Below are 20,388 nucleotides of genomic sequence, written 5' to 3'. Positions count from 1 at the left end.
ATGCTGGAAGTTGGATGAAGGGGTCTGCAAGTGACCCCAGTGCTGCTCTACTGCCAGCATCACCCCAGAGTGGCCATCACCCCACACCTGGTGGTATGAGCTTCCCACAGGCACTGCCCCCATCCCCTGCCCCAGCTGCTCACCAGCAGATCCAGCCACTGCACCGAAATGGAGCAAGCCCTGAGTCTCTGCTAACAGCATATTTTTTCCTATGAAAGAACATTCAGATAACTAAAAACGCAATTATTGTTGCTGTTGCACATAATAATTCTTGTGTAGTTTATTGAAAATTATTTCCAGTTACTTTGCATTTCAGCTGATCTAAATGTTACCTCAGGGGCACCTGATCATCTGTGGCTGTAAGAGAGAGAATGCTGTAGCCCAGAGTCAATGATTCACAAAGCAGCTGAACAAGCAGGGCTTGGATGATACCCACATTTTCTGACCGGAGCTTTTTCGCCGGGCAGCCTCCGTCGATGGGGTGAAGCATGTAGTACAGGCGGACTTTGCTGGCATGCTTCCGGCTCTGGGGTGCAAAAAGAAAAGAAGAGGGAGAACTGAAGTTACAAGGGGTTCTGTTGCTGTGCTCACTACACCAACCCAGAGTGACGTTTCACATCCCCTTGACAAATATATCCACCATTGCAGGAGAAAAGGATCCAGGTGAGGAGCACTTGCACTTCTCAGAATTTTCACAGAGCTCTGCACCCAGCTGAAATGAGCTGTGGGATGAAATCTGCCATTAGCAGAAGAAATGGTCCACCCTGGCCCCTCTCCAAGTCCTGCTGCGTGTTCCAAGACACAGCAGAGATCTGACAGCAAGGGAAGGACAGCATTTGTTGTTAGTTCATTTCCACGGTGGGACAGGCTGAAAGATGAGGGTTACTGAGCTTCAGCCAGAGACACAGCAGCATCCTGAGGTGTCAGAGGCACACACACAAACCAAATCCACAGCTCCTACGCTTCTAGAATGATAAAAACGTAAGATGGGTAAAAATCTTCCACGAGGGAGACACGAGCAGGTTTCACTCTGCCTTTGGGCACAGCTGGAGCTCACAGGCAGGTGAGGGCTGGAAGTGACAGGAGATCCCCTGGTGACCCCAGCAGCAGCAGCCAAAGCAAATCCTTGTCACTTCCAAGACTTAAAGGAAGATTTTAAAGCTTCTACAGTGAGAGCACAGACATAAACCTTCAAAAGCCTGAATTACATCAGGTCTTGTCTTCCACCAGATGCAGGGGGGAAAAGCTGGCAGCCACAAAATACCTGCACCCAGCATATGGGCAGCAGACACACGGGAAGCTGTAACCATGCAAATGTTTCCTTTGAATCACCCTTTCCAACTGCCCCACAGAACAAGAGCACCATAATATTATAATTTCAGATCACTGAAATTGCAGAGCTGCTATTTAAAAATATTAAATTATCATTAGCATGTTCTGGAACATTCTTTTTCCTGTGGTATAAACTTGGAGCTAAATTTGCAGGGAGCTATATTTGCATTCACATGCAGAAATGTGACTACGCAATAATATTTTCCACAAAGCAAATCAGTCAAGATAAACAATGTCAAGTATCTGTCCCCAGCTTGTCTTCCTGCTGCATTTAGCAAATGTGACCTTCCACGGTCAGAGCGAAGTGCAGAAAGCCCAAAGCTCCAGCTATCAGCTGAGCAGCCCCAGACAGTGGCTGTGAAATTAGAAAATGACAGATGTTTGAAATGCACAGGACAGAGGTGCAATGCCACTCCTGCTCCTTGGTCCCAACTTCCTGCCTGAAGCGATGCTTAGAGGGTCCCTTGCACCACACAGGGCCAGCCAAACATACTGCAAAGGCACCGTGGCCAGAGTTTTTCAGCTGAATTTCTTCCCTGAGCACTGAGACCCCGCAGAGCAGTCAGCCTCCCTCGAGTCATCCTCCCCGGAGTCACGAGGCTCTTCCCTCGGTTGGCTTCACCCAACACGTCACGATGCCCACGCACACACAGCCACAGCCTGCTCGCTTTTCAGGGGAAAAAATCTGGGAGGGGCTGCTGGGTGTGTGTAAGCTGCAAAGATGTTAAAAGGAATCCTTTTTACGGCCCTGCTCCGTGGCACTCAGCTGGACCAGAAATGGTGCCCAGATGTCAGCATTAAAAGACAGCAAATCTTCAGCCTTCTGTAAAACACCTCTCACCTTTCTGGGTGCATTTGTTTGGATTTATGAAAGCCAAGGTACAGAAATTACTTATGTTTGACGTAATTTAAAACTACACAGCTCCTTATGCAACCTTGTTATCTTGTGGTCATAAAAGTGGAGCTTAAAATCATCCCTGGCCTCCACACGTATGTGGTGAGCATCTCCTTCCCTGTGCGGAGCAGAGGAAGCACAGCCCATTTGTCACCCATTTTATCTCTGGCATTTTCTACATTTACATGTGTATTTATCATCCCAACACCCCAGCAGGAGCATGGCAGGAGCACAGTGATTATTCTTAGTGTGCTGCTCGCAAACAGCACTGCGGGTTATCCTCTCCCTGCTGAAAACCTGCAGCTGCAAGGCACAAGGAGGGGCCAAAGAAAGAACCACAAACAGGAGCCAGAAAACTGGGATAAACTGGGATAAACTGGGATTAGGACACCTCCAGCTCCCATTTTGACCCATCTCACCACATGCACAAGCCTTAGGAAAGACAAAGCCTTGCCACACAGTGCGGAATGAGGACACACTGACCCGTGGAGGCACCTCCAGCAGCCACCACAACCTCATTTGGGTGCAATAAAGGTGTTTCAGTGCCCCTGAATATTTCTTTTGTAGCTGTACAAAGTGTTACACCAAAGGCATTTTCACTTTCCTGTCTCTAGTGGGAACAGCACCTTTTAAAGGCACTAAGTCTGGTTTAATACTGCAGGCTTGAAAACCAGCCCTGACTATGCAGGGAGCTCAGGTCTGTTTCCACACAACTGCTGCAGAGTTCTGCATCACAAGCTCATTTGTTACTGTAAAGCTCATCAATAAAAGTAAATAAATGGATCATTTCTATCTCTATCAAATGTACTCTAATACAGATCACGGCAGAGACAGCAAAGTTCTGGCAATTCAACCCTAAAACATAAAAGGGCAAAGCAGAGCTAAATTGTGCTATGAAATGCGATTTGATTTTGCACAAATTGGGTTTTGCAGCACACTCTGCCTGGAGCAAGCGGCGGGAGCAGGCTCTCTGGGGGACCACAGCTGCTCTGGGACACCCTGCTCACCCTGTCCCATGGAGGGGCTTCTCACCCCTTCTCTGTGAGGTACCAGTGGCTCTGGGGAGGACTGAGCCATCTCCCTTCACACAGCTGAGGCTTTATAGCCAGGGCTCACCAGGTGACACAGACACACACGGACCTTCCGCTCCCTGCGTTTGCCCAGGGGTCTGGGAGAGGAGTCCCCTCACCAGTGTGTGAGCTCAGCAGCCCACCCTGGCCCCAGAACTGCTCCCACTTTACACCACTGATTCAAGCTGATCCAGCAGGCTGAAACAGTGTGCTTGGCAGGGCCTTCTTCCCATCTCCTCAGGTTCAAATCAACTGTCTCTGCAGCTTCCCCCAGGCTGTGCTAGCATATAATCTCATTTCCGTATTCCCCATACATCTCTTCATCAATCCCTGCTCTCTCCTGTACTGGCAGCTTTATGGTTTTGAGCAGTTTAGCTTTCCCCTCCCGCTCCTCCTCCTCTTTAGTGACCTCTTTAGTCGAAGGCCAGGGACCCCCACACTAGGGAGCTCCAGCAGAGACACAGGTGCCAGACGAAGGAAGGAACCACCATGGCAGCCCAAACAGCTGCAGCTTCTCTTAGTCTGTAAAAAAATACTCCTTTTCAGAAGGCCATTGGTTGGGTTTTAATCCTTTTAGTGTACACTGTGTTGATTTTTTTGTGTGCTGGCAGAGTCTTAATTAAATTGCCATGCAACACGCAGTCACATGATTATACCAATTTTATTATCTGTATTGGCCCCACTCGTAATCTCATCAAAAGAGAGAAAGTTCTTTTGGCTGGCCCAGTTCTGCAAACCTTGTGCAGGAATCCAGGCACATCGTCCTCCAGCCCCTTTCCCGAGCATGCTGTGCCAGGAGCTGTGCCAAGCCGGACGGCACCGGCTCCCTGCACGGGAATGACCCCCAGCACTGCCGTGCCTGGCCCTGTGCTTGATTCCTCCTGGAAACTTCCTCCACTGTCCCACAGCCACAGAGGGTCAACAGTGACACTGCTCAGCAGGTGGCCAGCACACCTCAAGCACCCACCTGGGAATTACTGGACCTGCTGACCTAAACGACATCATTCTGGAATTTATAATTGCTGCCCAACAACCTTCCAAATTTCTATTGGAATGGAACCAATCTATTTCTTCCTCTATGATATAACAACATCCTCTGCGTTTTTTAAATAGACAGGAGAAGTATTTTCAGCAAATGCCTTCCCTTTTCTGCCTCTACTACCCACACAACAAACATTGTCAAGATCCCTGTGGTTTGCTGCAGAGCTGAACTACCCGGCTGTTATTCCAGATGCTGCTGGATGCCAAAGTCCTTTTTCTCCTTTTGTAATTTTTGAAATGCCTCATTTATAATTCATGGTCATTTCTATCAACTTCCCCTTTTTCCTCCATGAGTTAATTTTTTTAAAAGTGTCTACTCATGCTTTTGCCTTCCTGAGCACACAGATGTGTGTCTGCAATTCCCAAGTGCTCAGCTGAATTCGCACCCCCATCAAACTGGTTGCTCCAAAGCCATGAGAGGCACACCACTGTTTTGGACATTGATTTGTTTACACATTAAGGCAGCTACTGAGGATCTATTCAGCCAAGCAACCCCTAGCTCCACTTCCTTACATCTGTGATGATTCCACCCGGCTCACCAGGCTGACTCCAAGTGGGGATCCTGACCCACTGATGAATTTTCTGTCTCAAGAATCACCATTTCCACTGGGATCTTCAGCTTTACTGCTCCCTATATTGGTTTTGACTGCAGTTAAAGCATCTCCTGTCCAACACACTGCTGGGTACCCTGTGGAGAATACCTCCCCTCAGAGGCTGCTGCCAGAGCAGCATGGCAGGAGCAGCTGGGCTCAGCACCTGGCTCACATGGTGCTGCCACCCACAGACCTGTCCCCGCAGCCGGGGCCACCACGGGCACCTGCTCCTCCCCAAACCCACTGGTAGTCCCTTCTTGCATCATGCCCTCACATTCCTTCTGCAGGGGGACCTTACAGCTACACTAATGCAACATTTTCTTCTCCATTTTATTATGTATTATGGGTTTTTCCAGGCAATGTACCTCCCTGAGCAACCCCACTGAGCTGAAGATGTCCCTGCTCTTGGCAGGGGTTGGACTTGACCTTTAAAGGTCCCTTCCAACCCAACCCATTCTATGATTCTGTAAACATGCCAAGGGAAAGGGGATGCAGGGACAGAGTGAGCAGGCTGGGAACTTCTGAAATGTACTCCACACAGCAAGCTAAGTCCTCGCTGCTCACCTGCAGCTGCAGCTCAAGTCCCTCACCTCAGGCCACACTACTCAAGGTCCTCAAGGTGTGGGTGGACTTCACTGCAGGCACAGCCCATCCCAGGAGCAGGCAGAAGAGTGAACACAAACCCTATGTCTGCCGTGCAGCAGCTGCCCAGCAGCAGCTCCACAGCAGCGATGCTGCTGCTCCACATCTCTGCTGTGTGGAACAAATCCCCACCACAGCGCGACAGTGCCAGTCTCTGCTGAGCCCGTCAGCCCCGAGCGCACGGGGGCGGCTCTGTCACAACACACAACGAGAACTAAAGATTGCTTTCAAACACACAGAACCCCAATCCAAACATGGGCTGCAAGTTTGAAATATTGAAGACAAGCAAGAGAGAATACCTGGAACAAAGAGGTGCCCAGGAAGATCAGGATCAGGAAGGAATGCTGAGGAACAGCAAGAGCTGCAGGAACTTCTCTCCCAGGGACACTGGCCAGGGTGAAGCCAGTGCAATCGTTCTTTGCTCTCATTCCATGCAGCTTTAATGTGACATCCCTTACACCTCTCCCTTCCTGCTAACCCTGGGGTCCCATTTTCCCAGTGTGTTTTACTGCTGCTCTGAAGGACCTTTTAACTTCAGCTATTTTTAGGCAGCAATAGGTGCAGAGGTACCTGGGAAGGGAGCTGTGCACAGGGCTTCATCTGCTCTGCTGTCTTTGCTGTTTAGCAATAGATTTTGACACTGGGAGTGCATTAAAAATAATGTTCAGCCATTAATGTTGACAACAGAGTAGTAACAGAGCCTTGTAAAGTCCCATCCCATCTCCACTGGTTCCCACAGCAGACTGTGACACAGCAGCTGCTGCTGCCCTGTGTGCAGAGAGCAGGCACAAACCTTGTGCCCTAAAACCCTGGCACACACCTATCTCCCTCTTATGCAATGGGTGGCCACGTTTACCTCAACACATTTTAACCGGGGCTGTTACCATGGCACAAACTGCCAAGGAATATCTATAGCAGGCCTGCACGTGCACAGAAAAAAACCAGAGCAGCACCTTCATCGTCTCTGCCACACAAATACGTTCTCTTCAGCTTTTTTCCTCAAGCCCAGGTTCTTCTATCAAACACCAGCACAATCTGCAGGATAATAATGCTTGAGCAGCCACCAAAACACCACAGCAGAGCAGGTTCTAGCAGTGGTGGGGAAGGACATGGCAACAATGGGTAGGGCATCCCCTCCTCCTTCATCCTCTGAAGGATTTCCATGTCACTGCCACCAAAGCAAGACACAACATGACAGGTGAGCAGCAACATGTGAGAGAGATCATGGCCAGCAAATGTCACGTTCCCTACCATGATCACTGACATCAGCAGAACCTGACACACGACAGCCCTGTGCAGCCTTCATTTTCAGCTAAAGCACATCCTTTCCACTCCTCCATCCTGGAAATGCTCACAGCATCACACACAGGGAGCCGGGAGTAGAAACAAAACATTCCAGCTCCTTGTTTTCTAGCACAGCATTTGTTTTGTTAAATAGAGTATGTGCTCTTGCAGCACATTAATATTTTAGACACAGGATTGCCTTTCTGAGCACACACATCTTGATCCTTAAGGCACTAATGTGCCAATAGTAAACAATGTTTATTATTCCTTCAGACAAGCCATCACTTCATGCCGTTTCCAGCCAAGGACAGCCCAACTGGAAGCAGATTAACCCCAGCACCACTCCAGCCCGTGCAGACAAGGAGTATTGATGAAGCTGTCGATATCGCTCGCCTGCTTCGCTCCAGAGTGAGAAATTCCACAGTGCACAGCTCCGGAGAGGAGCCAAAGGGCATGGCACTTGATTTGTTCTCCCCAGCTTCTTCTGCATTTGAATTTTAATACACTCTGCCTCTGCCCTCCCCTGCTGCTCCAGCACAAGCATTCAGGCAGCATTCCCTCATCCCATAAGGTGAGCCCACACTTGCATGGCCCCTCCTGGGCTGCTCTTCCTACAGACCTGCATCTTCTGTCATTTTAAATGGAAAAACAAAGCACTCTCTGAACACCTGAAGAAATAAAGATTATGGAGAAAATGGAGAAGAGCATTACAGCAGCTTGAGGAGCAAATGTGGTGATGAATGTGCAGCTCAGGGTGAAATCTGAGAGCAACTTTGCATATGAGGTAATTTTCCTGCAGGATTTTCAAGGGGAAACGTGAAAATAAATGGTAACATCTACCTAATGGCTGTGAACACTTCTACATAGAGATGAGGACTCAGAGCTAACTAAGAAACCTTAGCTCCCTTTGTTTTAGCTTTTTAATTTATAGAGCACCTCACCAAAGTGATTAATATAACCTCTCTCAAAGACAGAGCTGGAAAGAAGTGTTAAATTACAGGTAATCCAGAGAGAATCCAGCACCAAAGAGGCTCCCAGCTCCAGAGGAAAGAAAGATGCAGAGATACAGAGAAGAAAAACCTCATTTCTGGGGCAGAGACTTTCAATGGCACTGCAGCAAGCGCAGCACAGCAGAACATGAGGTGTGAAATGCCCTCCCCAAACTGGCCATCACCCCGTGTCTGGCCACCTCCCACCTGGCACAGCTAGCCATCACCTGCAGTGGAGGGATTCTTCACCCAGTGACCCTGCTCCCTTTTGTTCCTCCCAAGAAGGAAAGGGGAGCCAGGGAGCCTCAGGGATACTTGGCATGGCACAGCAGCACAGTGAATGTCACCCAGGGACTGTCCCAGGCATCCGTACTTTGCTGCTTTATTTCAGAACAGAAGTAGGAATAGAGTTTTCTGATACTTCAAGGGACAAATTATTTTGCTTTAAGAATTAAAATTGCAAGATGCTCTTTTGGGCATCAACACCAACCAGTAAGATCTGTCTCACCTCATAGTCATGGCTGCACAGAAGTGCCCAGCACCAGCCCCTGGAGACGCTCGGCACCGCAGCAGGCGCTGAGCTCGTTAAGGCATTTCCTCATTTGGGAATGTCACTGCAAGTCAATGTCCCAGGCAGCGACTGGGCTCAGCTCTGTCCTGGGGTGAACCCTCGAGAGGAGGGCAGGACCTGGCAGTTTCACCAGGATGGGAAGCCAGGGTGCATCAGACACACCAGACAAAGCCAGAAACACAGTTGCATGAAACACATGTAATAAAGGCAGTATTTGCTCTATGTGAAGTTGGAAGCAAAAAATGCTGCAAACATTCTGATCCTTTTGTCATTTTTCCACTACACTTGCCCTTGGAAATAATATCATTTAATACTGCATGACTGACATAAAATCATTTTTTATTCCTGGCAATGTAGCATAGAAGAAAAGTTATTGGTTGGTGATTCGGAGAAGGAGATGAGACAGCGATTGGAACTGACTATTCCTGTTTGGCAAGATAAAAACGTCCCCCTTTCATAGGCTGTTTCCCTCTATTTTCTTACAGAGAAATGTCTTATTTTGCATGCACAGAGAGCCAGGATTCCAGTCCCTGACACAAGGGCTGCAGAGCTCACTTGACTGCGCTAGTGAGGCAGTGGATCAATTCCCTTTCTCTCCAGGCTCACTCACGAAGGGTAAGTGCACTGCTGACCAAAACAAACCCAGACAGAGCCCTGGCACCCAGCATCCCTGGCTGCACCATCACCAAGGGTCCTCAGTGCCCGTGGCTAGCCAGGCTGGCCACCCCCAGGGCTCCTGAAAATTTGTAGAAAAGTTAGTCTTCTGAAGTTGATATTTCCCCTACAAAAATAATCAGTTTTTAACTATACAGTACTTTCTAAAAGTAAGAAGGAAAGAAAAGAGAAAGGTGTGAAAATTGTGACTGGCTACTTTGATACTTAAAAAGAAACAGTGAATTTTACACTCCTGCTATTTACTAATGGCCTGCAGCAAGGGCTGGCAGCCTCAGGCAGGATGGAGCCCTCAACCGCACCTCCCTAGAAAACCTCAGGGCAGGTTTTCAGCCTCTCACCGTGCCTGTGGGTTCTTGGGACCAGGGTGCCAGAAGGTTACAAGGAGAAAGAGCATCACACTCAGGAGTGGCAACCAGAACAGGTGCCCCAAAGGAATACTGCTCCCTGCCAAGCAGCAAAGTGTGGCACAGCCACACGGCAGGGCCACTCCTGGCCCTCTGGGCCACCAGAGGGGATCCTAAGTAGTCTTTACAGCTCACTCACTCCAAGCCTCTGCTCTGTGTTATGCAACCCACCAGCAAGGTTTGGGAATGACACTATTGTGCCAAACATCTACAGTGTCCGCTGGGATTTTACAGCGGATGACAAATGAGCACGACACTTCGCACTAAAATATACAACAGAAAACAGTGTTGTTTTTTATATTTCAAAAACATCTGCCATGAATTAATGATTCAGCTCATACCTACAATGGCAGGCACAAAGGAGAGAAGATTGGCTGAGCACCCTGTGGCTCACCAGGCACTGCTCCTGTTTCTGCAGCAATGCTCCTGCCTCCTGTAGGCAAAATTTGGCATCCACGGTGCCCCATATCAAGATCTGGAAAATGTCCCTAAAACTGCAGCCATCAGCTTCACTGAGCTGTCAGGGATCTCTGCTGCACACAGAGGGCAGCCAGAGGAGCAGTTACAGAAGAGCTCCTAAGAAATTCACCAAAACAGACATGTAAAGTGCCCTACAAGCAAGCGTACATTCTTGTTCCCATTGTTAATTAATGCAGCACAGCATCCTCAGATCACGTACATTAAGCTTCCTGCACATTCTCCACTGGCCACACAATTGTCTCCCTCGTGTATCAACTGCAAAACACTCAAGTTAAGCAAACACTTGGAGTAACTTCATCTTCCAGGTCTCTGTGCACAAACTCTGCTTTTGTTGAAACTTTGCAGACACTGGTAGTCTCCATGTAACCAAAACCAGAAGCAAAACACACCCCTCCCGTGAGTGCAGAAGCCCCTCATCCCCTGGCTCATCACACAGAATCACAGAACTGTTTAGGTTGGAGAAGACCTCCAAGATCACCAAAGCAAACCAAATTATTCCATATTATCCAAATATCCATATTATTTCTATATTAGATATGATGACTATACAGAGTTAATATAGTTTATTCTCTGTATACAAACTATGTAATATAGATAATGCAGACATGGATCACTTCTGGAGTCCTTCAGGACAGGCTGGACCATCTCACATGCCCGCAGGGGAGGACAGTCCCTCGTGCACAGTCACCACACAGTGACCCTGCACCTCTTCTGCATTTAACCTGAGAATCTCTCTTCTCCCATTGGGTGAACACCAAGAGCCCCTCATCATGGCAGGATCTACACCCAGGCAGTGGGTTTCCTTCCCTGAAGGATTTTACAACATCATATCCCTCCATAATTTCCTCCTTGTTTAATAGGAATGTATTTAAGTTTGTTTTGAAGATATACAGTGCTGTTAATTGCTGTTCTAACATGTCTCTAATAATCCATCCTTTCTAATTATTCATTGCTCTTAAGTGCTTAAATACATTCACAAATTCTAATCTATTCTCTGCACAATCAGTGATTCCTACTCAGCAAGCCACAGCGCAGCACATTTAATACAAACTGAGCTTGTTTTGCTGCACTCTTAATTGCTCTCCTTGCTAACTGTGTTTCCTTCAGTCCTGATCAAATTGCAGGCTGACTTGGCAAAAACAGAAGAAAAAGCCAGACATGCAGCAGACAGCGCAGCAGTGACATCACTGACAGATTAAGATGCCACCAGCAAAAACAGATCTTCAAATGCTGAGTCCTCCAAGCAGAAATGCAATGGTGGAGTAGCAGACCAAGAACATCTTACCTCGTAATGGGCCACACGCTGGGACTCAGAGATCAGCTGAGCACTGCACACCTTGCAGTAACTTTCAGTGAACAATTCTTGGTCGATGTCAGAGGATTTCATCTGTACATGACAGAGAGAAGAGACAAGAAGCAGAATCAGTTACAGAAAGCAGGCAGATGCGTCTGACAAGGCTGCTATAGAGCCAAGGGCAAGGCAACACTTGAGCAGAGCAGTTCCTGTCACCATGAGGGAATAAAACCAATGTTATACAGGTGTAAATGTCACCCACAGACATTCCCCACCACATCCCCAATCCCTCCCATTTGGAGTCCCCAGGTTTATGCACCAACAGCCCATGTCAAGTGTTCATTCCCTGCCCTGGGCAGTCCAGTGCGCCCATCGCTGCTGCAGCGGGAGCAGTCGGACACAAGAGGCCAGGTGTGCCCAAGCAAGAGCCACCTGAGTGCCACAGACACAGCACAGGTCCTATGGCATGGCTGTCCTGCCATGGCATCCCTGGGTGAGCTACTCATGAACAGCTGTCCTCCACTGCCTTTCCTGTCTAGAAACACCACACACAGAATTGTCTGCGGCAGAGATCGCTCGTGGCTCAAAACATGTTTGACCATTTGTTATACAACATAAAAGAGCTTATAAAGACTTTTATAGAGATGGCAAACAGCATCACAACCTGGAGGAAGGTGGCTTTAAGCTGGAAGAGCACTCTGTTGTATTTCCCGATTTAGATGTGGAAGAGAATTGTTTGGATGATTTACTGGGCTATGCTGTTCTCCAGCAGCTGTTTAAATATTTACATGTTCCCCAGAATTTTCTACAGGTACATTGCACCTTTAAAACCAGCTTGCTGAGTGCTCTGATTCCCAGGAACATGTTGCTCCTCTGTTCATAGCTTCCTCCTTGTGCCACCACAGGTATACAGATCTGAGCTCACAATCAAGGGGTGCATGAGGAAAGTTGAGGCTTAAAACAGACTGAACCCAAGCAGAGCCAGAAAACAACAGAAGCAGCTACATAGAGAGAATATTTAAAACTAACCCCTATGCAAAGTAAGAGGGAAAAGAGAGGCTGGTGCCTTCTCATTAATGCCAAAATAAAATCTATTAATTCACAATCATAACAAACCTGAGCATAATGAAGACTGATAATACAGATTTTATAGAGTTCATTCCACTGACTGGGAAGAAAAATACCATGGAAATGAACGGGCTATGAGATGTCATTAGCAGACAAAGGCAGGTGGAGAAAGGCCGGTCAGTGGCGGGCTGTGCAGCGGAGCTGGAGGTGGTTATGCCAAATCCCCGGTGTCCTGCCATCCCGCGGTTACGCTGGTCCCTGCATATTGCATGAAAACAAGCAGCTGAGCTGACACCAGAGACTGCCAGCCTGGAGAAACCAGCCTGCCCTGAGCTCCAGGAAAAGGTCTGTTCAGGTGTTCTGGTTTACCAGACAAAAACAAAAATCTCAGAGCTCCTCTGCTGCTGCGCTTGCTTTTTGTTTGATTCTGCAAAGATATTTGCTTGTTTTCTCTTGCTATCTGCCTAATTTTAATCTTCATTTAAAAGTCTTCATTACTCTGTCCAGAGAGATGTTGCACTGAGAAACTTTCAAAGACACCAAAAGACCCTTTTAAGAATACAAGAAGTGTTGCGAAATTGCATCAAAAGCAAAACAGTGGGAGGAAGAAATCTCACTTAACTCCAAGAGATTGACACAGAACAAAACCAAAGAATCTCATTAAACCTCAATCCAGCAACCAAGCCAGAGACAGGTAATACCACCTTCATTTGCATGCAGCCTGCAATGCTAGTACTAACCCTCATTGCAAAAATCAGAGTAAATCAAAAGCTTCTCAGTATTAGTTCAGCATTCTGGGCTCTGATAACAGAGCCCAAGTCTATTTTCCTCAAATGGAATCGCCTGTCCTCCTTTATAGCAGCAGGGGCTGAAGAGGCTTATCCAGGACCTGGATCTCAGGCATCTTCCCTAAGCAGTGATTTCTGATCCAGGTGTGGGCTGCGTTCCCCTCGATATCACAGGTTCAGCACCAGAAGAACCAGGTGCTTCTGCTATGATGCAACTGTTCTGCATCACAATTCATGTGTAAATATTCGAGCTACATTATAAAAGCCTTTCTGGAATAAGAGACCCTCACATAACGCACCCTTACACAAAAGTGACAGAAGTTCCCACTCTCCTGCCCGGCTCCCAAATCCTGGTGTATCTTCCCTGCCAGCAGAACCACGCTGCTCTGCCCGGCATCACCTGAGCACCTCAGTGAGGCACAGCTCCTGGCTGCCCACGTCCTCCTCTCTGCAGAGGACAGCCTGGCACCGTGCTGCTCTGACCTCCCCGAGCAGCTCCTCAGATCCCAGAGCTGTCTCCCAGCTGCCACGCTCCCACAGGACCACTGCTGGAAGGATGGGGGGACCCTTCTCCCCAGGGTAGTTCAGGGAGCAGCTCTCTTTGCACAGGTGAGCAGGGGCAGAGCCTGAAAGCTCCCTGTGTGCCCAGGAATCACAGCAAGCCCAGGGCTGCCAAAGCCTCTGGGATGGATGGCAGGGTCCCCTTGTCCAGGCACAGGAATGCAATCAGGAGTCCTTGAGCCTGCCATTCTGGCAGAGGGTTTCACTGGTGCTTTTTCCAGGCACTACTTTTTCAGGGTGATGAAAAGTACAAGGCAGAGCAGAGGGGAATGGGGATTAGGGGGAACAAAGGAACAAATGGAAGCAATGCCTCCTTCATGCTTTTTGCATGAATGCCTCCTTCATGCTTTTGCTATGAGGACTTAAGCATATGGAAGCTTGGCTACTCAAAATAATTAGAAAGCTCTGGTAACAATAACTGCTCTAGGTAAAATTAAATTTTGACAAAAAAATAATATATTCACCTTAGCAAGGAAGATTTCCACACAAGCAATCCACAACTAGCATCCATTTATAAAAATCACCCTTGCAAAGTTGCCACTGAAACCAAAATAGCCCCAGAACAAGTTTAAATTCAAGCACCAGTCATTGACTTGAGAAAATGGAAAATCACCTGTCCCACAGAAATGCAACAGAGGAGCAAAAGTCTCTTCCCCTCCTCAGCAGCCGCCAAAGAACATCCAGCTAACATGCAGCTATGAAATGAACACGCATGAACATGCAGGGAAATGAATGCCCCTCTCCACCAGACAGGTTCTAAAGCTGCCACAAGTCCCCATGGTGGCACAGCTGGTCTTGCACTCTGGCCCCGGGGAAGGTCCAGGGCTGGCATTTCCCTGGGGATCTGCACAGGGACCCCGTTACGTGCAAGAACCAAATTCCTGCTTCCCACAAAGGGAGTGGTGCAGAGACGCCGCTGCAAGGCTGCATGATGGCTTCTCTGCATAGCTGCAAGGGCTCCCCTCTGCAGCAAGAGGCACACTCCAGACATGAAACACTGAAAAAGAACACAGCTTGAGCTGTGGCTGTCCAGCCTAAAACCAGCACTTGCTCCTCTCTGGAAAAGCTCCCTTCCCCATTTCTGTCTCATCTCAGATACACTTTGCATTACCCTTCTGTGGGTTAATCCAAACAGTGATTTATTAACTTCTTCTGTCTGCAAGTGTGATTAAGAGAGTTCATAAGCAATTAATATTTATGTATTTCTAATCACTTCATACCACTGTGACTCTCTCCCTTCCCACACATGCCTAACTACTCCACGAGTGACCAGCCCTCAGCTGATCTCACCTCACAGCCCATCTGTCAAAATGCAGCCCTGAAGGGAGGGGTGTCCCTGCCACCAGCCATCAGCATGTCCTCGGCTGTGAGGGACACTCAAGGGCAACCACAGGTGCTGAGCAGGGTGGGACATGTCCCTGAACACTCTCACACTTTTCTTGCTGAGAAGTGAAGAATTAGCATGGGGTTCATAGCCTTGTCACCTGAACACAAACTGTCATGCTGAGCAGAGGCACTTGGTCTGCACACTGAGGTAGAAATATCTGAAACTCCTAGCGTCCTCCTCCTCAGGTGGGGACATGACAGGGCCTCTACCAAAAATGACAATCACTTTGTGTCCTTCTGTGGGGTTTATTACGGCCTCCCGTGCCCCACTCCAGTGCAAAGTCCCCGCCCTGCTCCAGATCCATGGCCCCTGCACATGTCAGCTCAGCTTCTCCAGGAATGGCTCAGTGTCACAGGAGACCTCATCTGCAATACCTTGTGCCATATGGCTGCAATTCTTCTCAGCAGTTTCAGTGACTAACAGCTCAGTGAAAAATCAATTTGATCAGACTGACACCAGGTTTTGGCAATGCCCAGAAAGGGCCTAACTAAGCTGCACTAAATTTTACAGCATAGCAACCCACAACTGACATCAGAGACATATGCAAAGCCAAATTCCTTTCTAAGGAAATGCTTTGCACCAGCCGAGTCCCTCCAGGTGGGGTCACATGCTGAATGCGACCCTGCCACAAAGAAGAGTGGTGGAAGTGCCCTGGAATTCCTGTCCACATTTTTTCTATTGCCCAATTGAGGACAAGGAGTGCCATACAAAACACAGGGTTCAGCAAGTTGGTTTTTTCCAGACAAGAGAAGAGAAAAAATTGTAGTCTCTTATCCAATTTAGTCTTGAAGGCCTATAATCATCACTTTTTCCAAAATTAACAGCCTCTGAAACCTCCACACTGGAGCACAGGAGAAATGGCAACTGAGCATGTGCACAAATGCCAAATGCAAACAACAAGCCAAAAATTAAATGTCCTGATTTTCATGTTATGAATTATTTGTGGCTTTTGCTGCTGTCACTCTCCCATGGATTAACAACTCATGTAACACCTCCTGTTTTTGTCTGTTGTTTAATTTGTCTTGCAATAAAAAGAAAAAAAGACTTTACTAATAATTAATGCGCTTTGAGCAACTCTGTCACTGCACTTATATCAAGGCATCTGAAGAAATGCAAAACAGCCTTTTGAAGTGCCTGATTTCCCAGCACCACAGGACAATGGCTGAGCCTGTTCCATGAGTGCAATTGTCCTCCTGCTTTTATTGCCTTGAGACAGTCTGGGTGCTGGAGGTCACAGCAGCCAGGAAAAGGGCTGGGATGGGGCAGCCTCTGCGCTGCTGGCTCTCCCTGACAGCCAGAGCCAGGACAGGACAGGACAGGACAGGACAAACCATCCCATGGTGAGGACAGGACTCTGCAGCCCACCATGCGCTGGTTCAAGAGCCACAAACTCACAGCCATGCATCTGCAGCCTCAGCCTGTAGCAGTACCTGGATTCCCCTGCTGTCCCTCCATAATCCCAGAGAGGTGAAGCAGGGCAATGTAACAGAGCCCAGATAACACTGTGTCCCAGAGGTGGTGGTAGAGTGTCCCTACAAGCCACATCTCCAGAGGATGTGTGTGCTATTTTCAGATTTTCCCATTCTCCTGCCAAATCAAAGAAGCTCCACGTCCCTCCAGCTGCGCTGCACATCTGCCATCTCTACATGCTTCACCTTCCCTGCAGTTCTTGTTTGGTTTGGGGTTTATCCCAACTCCCTCCATTCCCTAAATCCTCTACAGAGTCAATTTGCTTCACTTCTGCACTGAGCCTTTGATGCATTTTGACATGCTTTATTGGAGCCTTGAAAATCAGAACAAGATTGTGTGTGGCATGAGCTGGGGAGCAGGAGGGATCCTGCACGTGGCTGCTGCATGTGTCAGCACAGAGAGGTTGTGGAGAACAACACAGGGGAGACAGAGCCTCAACCTCAGCACCCCAAATGCCTCATTTCACACAATTCCCAATTCCCTCCCCCTGCCGTGTAAGCAGGCAAGTTGCTCATGTACTGATTTACTGGGGTTGGCTTTTTGATAGAAGTGCCCAAGGGGCCAAGTTGGACGAGCCTTGGAGAAGCCTAAGCTAGTGGAAGGTGTCCCTGCCATGGCAGTGAATTGGAAGAAGATGATCTTTAAGATCTTTTCTAACCCAAACCATTCTGGGATTCTGTGCCAGCACTAAGATAGGTACAGTCACACAACAGTGCCCTCTCAGTGGATGGAGATGGTGTTTTTGAAAAGAGCCTCTCAGCTTTCACACCACTGTGGGGAGTAAATTGCCAGGGAAGTCTCACTGAGTTCCCAAGACTCATAAGCTCTGGGCTAGGGGGAAAGCTGCCAGATGTTCCCATCTCCTCACCTAATCATCAAGGTACCATTTACATAAACAGAACCAAGCAAGAAAACAGCCTTAGAAGGCATCAGGAAAATGAGCAGTGCTCGGTGGCAGAGGGAAGCCAGGCAATACCCTCCAAGCAGAACAGCAGCAGGGCCAAGGTGTGCCTCTGCAGCCCCTACCTCACCACAGCAGACAGCAAAGCACCCACCTGATGGGGAGCAAAAGCAAGAGACTCGAGCTTGTGTGTGGCACTGAAATCCAGCCGCTGACTTTCTGACCTGCTGCCTGTTAGAAGTGGGAACAAAAGGCAAGCAGCGGAAATCAGAGGCACACAGACAGCAAAGGACAAGCGTGCAGTGGAGACAAGCCCTCCATGCCCCAAAGTGCCTCAGGGGAGCTGAGGGAAGGCCAGTGCCAAGTTTAGAGGGAGTCACACTGCAATGCTACAAGAAGCATCACTCCTTTCCCTACAAATTCAAGTATCCCATTAAGCACACGATTTTTTCTGATTATTCACACTACATCGTGGAGCAGGGTTTAATTGCAAACATGTGCTGATTTGAATAAAAATACATTTTAAAAAAGAGATTAATATACTGTGACTGTTTTAATACAGTTTGTAGGAATTCAAGGGAGAGCAATCATATTTTGTGCCTCGGGATATCGACTCTGTGCACTGCACACTTCAAGGACGGGTTCTGTCACTCCCACCAGCATGGCCAGGTGGCACAGCTCAACCTTTAGCAGTGGGGACAGTTCAGAAACTTCCTGAAATAAGGGTTAAAACAGACCTGTGCAGGCTCCACAGAGACTGCACTCAAGACAGAGTCATACACAGAGGGGAGGGCCTCTCCTGCTCAGGATGGTTCGCAGAAGAGGGGCCTTGACCCCGGACCCAGCTACTGCAGGAACAGATTCCCCTTGAGTAAGCCCAGGCCTGCCAGACTGGGAAGGAGTCCAGCACAGCCTGGTCTAAAAGCCTGGCTCCCGCTCGCCTCTACATCCCGGGGCTCTCCCCTCCCCGCTCTGTCCCATCCCAGTGCCCTGGTGGCACACCGGTGGCAGCTCAGTGTCCCCAGGCCGGGCAGCGCTGCTGCGGCCCCCGGGCCTGCCAGGCCTCAGGCTCAGCCAGAGTCAGGGGTATCCTGATGCTCGTGGTTGCTATGGAAACGGTGGTTTCTCACCAAAAGACACATCAATCGTCTCGGCCCTCGCTGGGCATGGGCAGCCGGGCTGGAGACAGCCGGTGCCAGCAGCCACCGCTGCCCAGTGGGGCCTATGGTACAGGGGGAGCACAGGCGAGGGGCCCTTCCCTGCAGCCCATCAGGACACGGTCACTTTTGGAAAAGCAGGACCTCCTCTTTCCAGTGGCTCCCTAATAAAGTACAAAATGGCAGGAAGCGAGGCAGGCCGAATCCCATGCCGGCAGCCCGTTGCCTGTGGTACTTTGCATAATCAGGGCTTGTCAGTCCCCATCAGCTTCAGCTCAGAAACCCAAGAGGAAAAGCCATGTAAGGTGGCAACAGACTTAGAAGAAGCCTCCAGAGAACAAATCTGTCCATTGCTGATGGGGGATTATTTTAATTCTGGATCCCTGATAAAAGCCTGCATGCTTGCCTAGCTGGCTGAGCTGAAGCACCTCTTCTCAAAACCACAATCAGCCTCAGCAGCACTAACCCCAGATCAGTTCACTGTCACTGCTGACAGTGCTAACACAAGCTAGAGACAGCAGAGGCAGAGATGCTCCCGGTTATCCCGGAGTTTTCAGCTGAGGTTCAGCGTGTGGGCTGAGCTCCTCTCCCTTCCCCAGGATGGTTCCACTCCCACCCTGTATTTGCCAGCCAGAGATGAATCACCAAGTGCCACCTGCTAGGATTTACAGGAGCTCAGGTGCCACCAAGGCAGCTGAGCAACTGTGGCCAGGAGCCCTCCCGCCTGCCATGACTGCTAGACTGTTCCCTACAGCCACAGCTCTGCTACAGCAGACCTTCCTGTCATCAATCAAATTATTTAGAAACAAAATACCAGGAAAGCAAATGTTTCCAGAGTCCCCCAGTTAGCACAGAGCAACTAAACCTCTGGCTTCATTTAGCTGCATGTCCAAATTCCACATCCTCTAAAGGGTATCAGCAGATTTCATTAAACTCCTTCTTATTATCATGTAATCTGTCAATTAGCTTTGTGAGCACCGGCAAACAAGGAGCTTTATCTTAAGTAAAACATAAAACATTTACATCATTCCTACAGCACTTTCTTTATCTTTGTCCATCTTAAAAAAAATATTTAAAAAAGAAAAAACAAACTCCTCCTTTTGTTTGCATTTGCTCTCTTCTACGAAGTAGGAGCCTCTTCCACTCTCAGCCACACCAAGCAGAAGCACGCTGGACTTTCAAGTTTTATGTTAGACCTGTCTCTCCTGTGCTTGGGAGCACCTCAGTGAGCCACCTGGGGTAATTCATGTTTCATTTTCTCCACTGCAAAAAACCACTGTTCTGTCTGTTACCAATAGACGAGCAGTGAGAAACGTTTCATCAATGCCCACTGCAGTACTCCAGCCCTGTGTGCCAAAGGGTCTCCAGAAATGCAAATGATTCTGGTTTTGTGAGAAATTAAACTGCCATTGCAGAAGGGCTGGAGCTGGGTGCACTCTGGGGTGGGCACTGGCTGCTCCTTTCAGAGACCAGCTCTGACTCATAGCTTTGGAAAGGTCTCCCTTTCCCTGCGTAGTCTGAGGACTCCAATTCCTACAGTATTTATTTGGCATCCCCTGTGGTACTCAGAGGCAATAGAAAGGCATTAAAACAAGCTAGTGTGTTACATATACCATCAGTTTTCCAAGTGGAGTTTGTAGGTTACCCTGAACCCGTGGCTGTCAGCCTTATGGTCTGGCTAGGAGGAGAAGGGGCTCAGAAATGCTCCTCATATGTTCTGCAAAGCTAAAAACATCCCAGCTGCTTTGTAATGTCCTGTCTAAGCCATTGCCAGAGCAGAACACTA

The 20,388-nt window shown here is 48.6% G+C and overlaps 1 protein-coding gene across 5 annotated transcripts in view; it reads right to left on the bottom strand.

Moving 5' to 3' along the window:
* ZMAT4 (zinc finger matrin-type 4) overlaps nt 1-20,388 on the bottom strand; it is a 72,310-nt gene that overhangs the window by 20,547 nt on the left and 31,375 nt on the right. For 2 of the 5 annotated variants that reach the window (XM_086865417.1, XM_086865416.1), the window contains exons 2-3: nt 11,262-11,363; nt 437-526 (exon numbers count right to left, since the gene is read on the bottom strand). In XM_086865417.1, coding sequence (XP_086721543.1) covers nt 437-526; nt 11,262-11,363 — 192 coding nt within the window. Of the gene's footprint in view, nt 1-436; nt 527-11,261; nt 11,364-11,934; nt 12,164-12,386; nt 16,047-18,575; nt 18,672-20,388 lie in introns of those variants that run through there. The other 3 variants (XM_023940787.2, XM_086865418.1, XM_086865419.1) reach the window with 3 other exon arrangements.

This window comes from Cyanistes caeruleus, chromosome 29, assembly GCF_971803275.1.
Source record: "Cyanistes caeruleus chromosome 29, bCyaCae1.hap1.1, whole genome shotgun sequence".
Lineage (NCBI taxonomy): Eukaryota > Metazoa > Chordata > Aves > Passeriformes > Paridae > Cyanistes > Cyanistes caeruleus.
This window is presented reverse-complemented; position numbering and strand designations above follow the sequence as displayed.